The sequence below is a fragment of the Olea europaea genome, unplaced genomic scaffold, assembly GCF_002742605.1.
Source record: "Olea europaea var. sylvestris unplaced genomic scaffold, O_europaea_v1 scaffold4777, whole genome shotgun sequence".
Classification (NCBI taxonomy): Eukaryota; Viridiplantae; Streptophyta; class Magnoliopsida; order Lamiales; family Oleaceae; genus Olea; species Olea europaea.
This window is the reverse complement of record NW_019263090.1, coordinates 1-8,858: the sequence shown is the minus strand read 5'-3', so window position 1 is coordinate 8,858 and position 8,858 is coordinate 1. Positions and strand designations below refer to the sequence as shown.

Genomic DNA, 8,858 nt, shown 5'->3' with positions numbered 1-8,858 from the left:
ACGCCTAAGTTTATTTATTTATTTATTTTTTGCTTTTATTCTTCTCTACTCATGTGAAGTTCAATTACTAGAAATGTCAATGCATTTTGGTGTTGTTAGGAGCCCAGATGGACTTCCAATTAGGATAGTGAAGAACCAGCTGTACGAATCACAGTTTAAATCAAATAAATTAATTACTGTTCGAATGCATAACAAGAGTTGTTGGGAGCGATAGGTTATTGAATGATAACTATTTTGCTTGATCTTTTCTGGTGAAATCAAACACTTGCTGAACTTCATCATGATTCATGAGCAGAAGTAGAAACGCCTAAGTTTATTTATTTATTGCTTTTATTCTTCTCTACTCATGCGAAGTTCAATTACTAGAAATGTCAATGCATTTTGGTGTTGTTAGGAGCCCAGATGGACTTCCAATTAGGATAGTGAAGAACCAGCTGTACGAATCACAGTTTAAATCAAATAAATTAATTACTGTTCGAATGCATAACAAGAGTTGTTGGGAGCGATAGGTTATTGAATGATAACTATTTTGCTTGATCTTTTCTGGTGAAATCAAACACTTGCTGAACTTCATCATGATTCATGAGCAGAAGTAGAAACGCCTAAGTTTATTTATTTATTGCTTTTATTCTTCTCTACTCATGCGAAATTCAATTACTAGAAATGTCAATGCATTTTGGTGTTGTTAGGAGCCCAGATGGACTTCCAATTCGGATAGTGAGGAACCAGCTGTACGAATCACAGTGTAAATCAAATAAATTAATTACAGTTCGAATGCATAACAAGAGTTGTTGGGAGCGATAGGTTATTGAATGATAACTATTTTGCTTGATCTTTTTTGTTGAAATCAAACACTTGCTGAACTTCATCATGATTCATGAGCAGAAGTAGAAACGCCTAAGTTTATTTATTTATTTATTTATTTTTTGCTTTTATTCTTCTCTACTCATGTGAAGTTCAATTACTAGAAATGTCAATGCATTTTGGTGTTGTTAGGAGCCCAGATGGACTTCCAATTCGGATAATGAGGAACCAGCTGTACGAATCACAGTGTAAATCAAATAAATTAATTACTGTTCGAATGCATAACGAGAGTTGTTGGGAGTGATAGGTTATTGAATGATAACTATTTTGCTTGATCTTTTCTAGTGAAATCAGACACTTGCTGAACTTCATCATGATTCATGAGCAAAAGTAGAAACACAGATTTAGTAGTGTTATTGTCAACCTATTCACCTTGTCCCCGTTGATTAAGGATTGTTGATTCCACAACTGAGGTCAAGGCTTCAAGGATTGGTACTTCCCTCCCTCGACTTCCCCTAAAAAAGTAATTCTCATTTTATAGAGGCTCCCATTTGTATGATTGATACAATTGCTCTACAGTAATTTATACAAGGGTGGGTAGACCTGAATTAACATAATAGCTCGTTATACTTGCTATGGATCTAGTTGCTCTGGATATCTTAGTAGATCTAGCAATGAATGTAGAATGAGGCAGAAGGATTCCCATGGCCGATCCTTAATTTATGGGGAATAAGGATTAGTTTGTAGTTTTTTATTGTATTCATCATTTAATGAAAATTTTGGTCTTTTAACCTTCCTACACATGGAAGATGTTAGCATGAAGCATCATCTGTGGCTATTCAGTTAGAGGACTCTGTAAAGGAGTCCATGGCTTGTTTTTTATGCAGGAGTAAATTTGCATATGTCATAATTTTCTCTTCTTGCTCAACTTTTAAAATTTGCTTAACTTTTACTGGCTGCAGGGGGAAATATATTGGGATTGGATGAACGGTGCTTCTTCATCTAGTGGCCTGCGAACAGCTTTCTCCTACTGCGTACAGCAAGTTCGAAATTATGACTATCATCATTATCTTTGTCTTCTTGAACTTCCGCCAAACATGAGGAAGGCTGCCTTTGCACTCCGTGCTTTTAATGTTGAAACGGCCAGAGCTATGGATGTTGCTTCCGATCCTAAGATAGGTCTTATGCGCCTGCTATGGTGGAAAGAAGCAATTGACAAGATCTTTTCGAACAAATTAATTGAGCATCCCGTAACTAGGGCACTTGCATCCGTAATATCTGAACACAAAGTAAGCAAGAACTGGCTGAAACGCTCGGTTGAAGCTCGAATTGATGATGCCAATAGAGAGGTTACTGATATTCCTGAAACTTTGGAAGTGTTGGAACGATATGCCGAGGACACTGCTTCGACTATCCTGTACTCAACGCTTCAATCGGGTGGTATAAGGTCCACCTTAGCAGACCATGCTGCATCACATATTGGCAAGGCGAGTGGCCTTTTATTGCTCCTCAAGTCTCTGCCATACCATGCTAGCAAAAACCGTCATTTTCCTTACATACCTGCTGAGGTGGCAGAAAAGCACGGGTTGTTGGTAAATCATAGCGGACAGCAGGAAATTCGTCTGGATTCTCGTGAGGATCTATGCAATGCAGTATTTGAAATGGCATCTGTAGCTAATGCTCATTTGCTGAAAGCTCGGGAATTATGTGGAACAGTTCCAACTGAAGCTTGTCCAGTGCTGTTGCCAGCTGTGCCTGCTGGGGTTATTCTGGACACATTAAAACGTGTTCAGTTTGATGTGTTTGATCCAAGGTTGACACATGGAATTTTAGGGATTCCTCCTTTGTGGTTCCAGTTGAAACTGAAGTGGTATTCATTGAGAGGAAAATACTGATATTTTTTGTTCTGTGAAGATCTGATTCTTGCCTTTTCAAGTTGGTCGGAAATTTCCCATCACATAGTGAATTTAGAAGAATAAGGGCAATGAAAATCATTCCAAATGAGGATAATTTTTCTTGTTGACCTGTAAAAGTTTTCTGGTTCTAGCAGATTACAATAATGAATGTTATTTTAGAGGTGGAACCATAATTGCATTTATAGAGCTAGAGAAAACTATTTTTCTGTACGTTAACGATGAGGATAGTAACATTTCTAAAGTTACTTTTAAGCTTCTCTGGAGTTGTATATGGTATCACACTTCCATTATGAGTCACCAGATCTTGAGCAGTGTTCTAAATGTTATCGCCATGCGTGATGCTTGGCCAAAACACCAAGCCATGACTCAGGTCTTGAGCATTGTTCTAAATGGCGTCGCCATGCGTGAAGCTTAGTCGCCTTATTTGGCGGTCAACGGCAATCATTGATCGCTAAGGCACGCCTAAGGCAATCATGCGGGCATTATCATCCTTTTTTTAATTTTTTTTTAATTTTGTGTTGTTAAAAAATTGTTAATGGTTGGATTATAGAGGGTTGTGATGATGAGGAGGAGTATGATGGGGGTGAAAAATGATATCTTACAACTTTCGAGAGGTACTAGAAATGCTTAAAATGAAATAAGGGAGCCCGACGAAGAATATTTTGTATCGGAAGATACGGAGAACAAATTAGATGAAGAAGATGATATTGAATTGGAGTATGATAAAAAGTTAAATAAGATTTAAGTTCCTATACTATTTATTTACTATTTTGTATTTAAATAGAAAACTTATCTTTTTGTTGGAAACTTTGAAAAAATGTATTAAGTTCCTGTAAATCTTTTTAAATGTTTAGCAAGTATTATTTTTAATTATTAAATAATTTTTTGATTTATTAAAAATTAAAACAATATTAAAATAAGAAAACGCTTTTTTACACCTAAACCTTATCTAAGCTCACGTGGCCTATAACTTGACCTCAATGCATCGCCAAACAATAAGCCATTTAGAACACTGGTCTTGAGGATGAGAATGTTGCTTCTCAAGTTGGATGCAGTTTTGTTCTAACATAAATAAGTGCTCCACTTCTGTGATGTTATATGACAAATGGTTGATCCCGTTGACTTATTTTGCAGCTTGGTCTTTTATTCATTCCAAGAAATAGCAAATTGAATCTCCAGCAGGTTTAATGTGTAATAAAAACTTCTCTAAGCTTAATAATTTATTCTGCAAGGTTAAGTATTATACTTAAGAGACATTGCAATACATAGTATCTAAAACAGTGAAACTACGATTCAAGAAGAAATCACATATACGGTATACAACATCCATGTATTAAAAGAATAATGAATCCCATTACATTAAAAAGGGTCCGGGAGCATTTCATACAACCGGATCCAAAAATGATTCATATCAACACTCCTAAGCTTACATCTAAAATCTCACAACCACAATCGACTAAGCATAGCCAGGAATCCTAGATGTAATATAATGTAGGCATTGCAAATGAATTTCTCAATCAATATAAGGAAATGAATGCAGATACCAACAGCAAAGTGAAAAATACTTTTGATTCAATGCCCTTGATCGACGTTGCAAAAGATATGTCTTGTGGCCTGAAAGCGATAAAGATGAAAATTAGAAAACATGACCAACTACAAACTAAAAGCGGAGTATAGACAATGAGAGTATGTTTGGTATGCAGTAGTGAATAAGAATGGACAGTATTGAGTAATGTACGTACTTTTGCATTTTGCTTAGTGCACCACAGAAGAGGGCATTGTCTGGCATTGGAAACTCAGTCTTGTTATTGGGCTCTGGATTGACAACCCTAATGTAGGTTTCTTGTCCTCGATACCATGAGTCGAGGTTTTCTGTTCTGATGTTCCAAACTCCAACATTATCCAGGGAGATCAAGATTGCAGTCCATGCCCCGGGAAAAACCTAAACAACACAAGGAAAAGTGAAAATAGTTCCAATATTGTTTGGGAAATCAAGACTTCCCTCTATCTCCCGATGGTTGAAAACATGAAAAACTTAAGTCCTGATGTAAGATACTAAAATTCCTGGTCAAGTAGCATGTTTGAAACCAAATCTTTCCGCAGGGTGGATAGAGCAAAGTAAACTGAGTATCTTGACTTATATGATAGATTAGGCTCCTAAAACAGCAGAATTTATAATATGGTGAATGAAACGTAAAATTCACTAAACATATCATTATTTTCTAAATTGAAATTTCAATTGGCTGATTTTTAGTTCACTGGATAGATCAAATTTCACTACTATGTTGAAAAAAAGTCCAGCAATTAAGTGCCAGAATGAAGCCATTAAAACACTACGAAAATTGTGAGGAAATTAATGTTGATAGCAACAAAATTTCTTCATATGTACCTGTGTTGTGGTGCGAGCAATTCCATCCCACTTATTGTATGTGCCCCGGCTATTCTCTGTCCATTCACCATAATCCATTCTGTGATTCGATGAGTCAATGTGTAAATAATCAATGACAATTTAAGGACCATATGTACTTCAGATTCTAGATAAGTTGAATTTTAAAAGATCTTACCCAACCACAAAAAAGGCATATCCATTCATGTGATAGGTGTGCACCTTGGTTTCATTATTCTGCAAGATCACTTCCATGAATCCTCTATAAGTACCATTAATGATTGATGTTTCCATCCGAGGTGGTCCTGTAAGTGGCCTAGTCGGAAAATCCAGCTTGTACACTCCCTTCACTTTATATTGGTCTGCAAGCCTGATTGGTGTAGCAGGATTTACAAAGGAAATCCCACTAAGTGTAGTTCGCCGTTTCCCATCAATCATTACAGGTGGCTTGTTTTTCAGCACATACACCTCAGTTACATTAATCGAACCATATCTAAACGAACCTTGAGGGTTTGGGCGAGCACCACTAGCAGACACATTCCATCTGCAATGTGTAAAACACAAAAGACTGACTCCATGAGGAAAAGAGTAAACAAGATTTTAGATTAATAAAAAAGGATATTTAACATGTAGTTTGGAAAGGAAATAATCCTCCATTTATATTCAGAAGATTATTATTAATCAAAATTTGACATTTGTATGCAATATCTACTACTTGTAAATGTTAGAGAATGAATTTTATAATTCATATGGCTAGAATCAGCACATTCAGTAACCACGAAGGTTATTGGTATGACCTAGAGCATGTTTTGCTGCACTTCAAAGATTCTTACAGTAGAAAAATAAACTTTGTTAGTGAAAAATGTAACTTTCAAAATCATGTTCGGCATGATAACTAACTCAAAAGTTTTAAGTACAACCAAACATGCTTTAAACAGTGACAAAAATCATATTTCGTGTTATGCAGTATTGCAATTTAAAAAATTCGTATTTGGTACAATATGTTGAGATTTGTTCAAAAGAAAACACACCTGATAGATCTTGCCTGGTTCATTGAGAAGGTCTTGTCAAATTGATCTTGTGGTGGGTCAGGAAGAGGACCCGACGCCTTCCCTTTTGAGTTTGTATAGTGCAAGATTGCAACGCCAGTGACTCTCTGCCATACTGTTTCATTCACAAATCTTGCACTTGCAACAATGTAGTAGTCACTGCTTGCATTTTGATCCGTGGTTAACAAAAAGGAATATGATTGCCCAACATGAATATCTAAGCTAGTATAGTTTTGTTGTACTGTGTACGAGCCCTCGGCTTCTGCTAAAAGTAGGTTATGGCTCTGAATTCTGAAGTTCAAACTAGTTGATATTCCAACATTGCTCACACGAAGCCGGTAAGTCTTGCCTGCAGTAAACATCATAATGTGAGTTATTCAAATCACGAGAGGGAAATAGATGTTATTACTTTTACTGTATGAAAAGCAATTAACAAAACAAAAATAGAAACACAACATGGATAGTGGTTCACCTCCTACATCTACTTAGTACTATAAATTTTTCACTATAATAAAAATGGAAAATATGAGATTTTTCTCACCGTCTTTTCTCTACAAAATGGCCACCATTGAGGTCTTATACTATTGCGGCAAACGGTCAAGTTTTAAATCAATTTACGAGATTTCAATTTTTATGCTAAAACACCTTCCACATGATGGATACCTCAACTCCAGCACAAACTTTAATTCTCTTGTTACACATTTATTGAGCTCTTTCTTTCTCTCAATTAAAAACAGAGGCCTTGGAATTTCGAAGATGGTTACACAAGAATTATTTCACCATTCACAAATCTTGTCAAATCTCAGTGAAATCAATACCAAAAATACATTATATGACCAATAATAGTAATGTGAATCCCCCCAACAATGGATCTAATTTCTAATTGCACTTCAGGCTCCAAAATTTTTATGATTTAATTTGCATTTTCTTGGACAACAAAGAGAATATCTTGATGGGGGGAGACAATCTCAAATTCCTATACGACCTAATATATCTGACAAGCTACACTATACATCAACTCAAATGCATCTTCCTCTCCAAAACTTTGAAAAGGTACACAATATTATGAGACTAGGAATTGCATCTGTCTCAAACATATAAGTGAAAAAAAGTCAATAACTTCACGTAATGATGTAAATATGTAAAATAGGTTATTTTTATTAAACATAGATACGACTTGTTGATCATCAGTCACCTGGTTCAACTGTAATCGTTTCATAGTCTATGCCATCGGGAACAAGAGTATCATTGTATCTAAAAGGTCCTTTCCCATTAATTATAACACCATCAGGCATGCCAAGATCTTTCCCAGCATTAAGGGTTTTCCTCAAAGCCTAGAAATGATCAGAAAATCAGTCACTAGACATATATTAAGAGATAAACTTCCTAAATTTCAACAGACATAAGACTGATAAATCATCAATCACTAACCGTGTGATTTTGGGTATACCAATCACCAATCAAAATTGTGATATCCCCATAAGGTGTATCAAAAGGAATCGGAATAATAGGCCTGTTATTGATAATGAAGGTGCCAAAACCACCTGATGCTCGTTGAAAATGGAGTGAAGGGAAGTAGAAAAAGCTCCCAATCTGATCCTTAACCTGAAATTGGTAAGTCCAATTCCACTTGGAAGGAATGGGACAGTTTGTGCCAAGCACCCCATCTTGCCAAGAAGTCCTCCTCTGTTGTACACCGGACCTGACCCACGATAAACAAACACACATCTTTATCAAAAGTATATAAGGTACTAAAAATTTCAAGAAAATTCAAATGAAACTCTACCAATGCATTAGGAGATCTTCATCTAATTTGTTCCTCACATTGACAACAACATTGTTGTTAGTGGTCGCATTAATGGTCGGACCTGGAAACTTGCCATTGATGGCAATAACCTGCAATGTGTAGCAAAGCAGTTCAACGATCTTTAATCCTCAAGAACATGTTTGGAAAACAGCTAATATGTTATAAGTGCGAACAGGGTTCGATACTCATAATTGAGCATAATCCGAGAGAACTGGAATCGACTATATAATGAACAATATTTTAACTTATTCATGTTCCTTAATGTCCTTTTCTATCCACTCCCACTACCAAACATGCCATTATAGTTAATCAACGGTACACCAAACCCAATTTCCTAGATCTGATGCTACCGACCAAAATTTTCAGAAATCTAAAGCCATCCCATAAAATTTAAGCAAATTTAAAGCAGACCCACTTCTGTAGATGTTATAAAATCAACAAATTCCACGTAAAAAGAGTGAAGAGTGTAGATTTAGAGAAAATCAGAAAGAGATCTAGAAAAACCAGACCTGCTGGGGAACACCAAGAGGAGAAGCAGTAATATATGAGACCTCAAAATTATAGTTCACAAACGGATCTTCAGCAAATGTTAAGCCCAGAAGCAAGCAAATGTGGATAACCAAGGGTGAAAAAATGCTAAATGAAGCCATGAATTCAGTTCAAGTTTGCTCTTTGAAAGTAACCGTTGTAATCCAAAAACAGCCCACTTTTCCTTGCTTTTTCTGTGCGTTTACATTATCTGTTGGAGAAAGAAACTGGCAAAGGAGAGTAAAAAGAGTGTATTGAGCGTGTTCAAAAAGGCTGAGAAACGGCTCTATTGGGGTATACAGTTTTCAAGTGTGGGGTTAGCTGAGAGAGAATAAGGTTAATTTATGCATGGTTGGAGGGGTTTTGCT

General features: G+C 36.1%; 2 protein-coding genes across 4 annotated transcripts; one reads left to right on the top strand and one right to left on the bottom strand.

Moving 5' to 3' along the window:
- Positions 1-456: 456 nt before the first annotated feature.
- LOC111388251 (NADH dehydrogenase (ubiquinone) complex I, assembly factor 6-like) lies at positions 457-2,975 on the top strand. 3 transcript variants are annotated; one of them, XM_023012934.1, is made up of 2 exons: positions 457-1,052; positions 1,150-2,975. In XM_023012934.1, exon 2 carries the CDS (start codon positions 1,788-1,790, stop codon positions 2,697-2,699), a length of 912 nt encoding a protein of 303 aa, XP_022868702.1. In that variant the 5' UTR covers positions 457-1,052; positions 1,150-1,787; the 3' UTR covers positions 2,700-2,975. The 3 variants fall into 3 exon arrangements, with proteins under 3 accessions (XP_022868702.1, XP_022868704.1, XP_022868703.1); XM_023012936.1 differs by having other exon boundaries at positions 457-1,296; positions 1,767-2,975; XM_023012935.1 differs by having other exon boundaries at positions 457-1,327; positions 1,767-2,975.
- A 1,032-nt stretch (positions 2,976-4,007) lies between these two features.
- On the bottom strand, positions 4,008-8,840 carry LOC111388249 (monocopper oxidase-like protein SKU5). Its single transcript, XM_023012932.1, has 9 exons — positions 8,472-8,840; positions 7,942-8,051; positions 7,587-7,857; positions 7,351-7,489; positions 6,138-6,504; positions 5,285-5,650; positions 5,110-5,188; positions 4,463-4,662; positions 4,008-4,334 (listed from the first exon to the last, which is right to left on the bottom strand). The coding sequence occupies exons 1-9, from the start codon at positions 8,610-8,612 to the stop codon at positions 4,238-4,240; spliced, it is 1,770 nt and encodes a 589-aa protein (XP_022868700.1). The 5' UTR covers positions 8,613-8,840; the 3' UTR covers positions 4,008-4,237.
- Between the last annotated feature and the right edge of the window lie 18 nt (positions 8,841-8,858).

Coding starts and splice junctions, on each gene's coding strand:
- LOC111388251 (XM_023012934.1), top strand. CDS start 1,788: ATGAACGGTGCTTCTTCATCTAGTGGCCTGCGAACAGCTTTCTCCTAC.
- LOC111388249 (XM_023012932.1), bottom strand. CDS start 8,612: ATGGCTTCATTTAGCATTTTTTCACCCTTGGTTATCCACATTTGCTTG. Junction 7,490..7,586: donor GGTATACCCAAAATCACACG/GTTAGTGATTGA, acceptor GATCATTTCTAG/GCTTTGAGGAAAACCCTTAA. Junction 5,651..6,137: donor AACCAGGCAAGATCTATCAG/GTGTGTTTTCTT, acceptor TACACATTGCAG/ATGGAATGTGTCTGCTAGTG.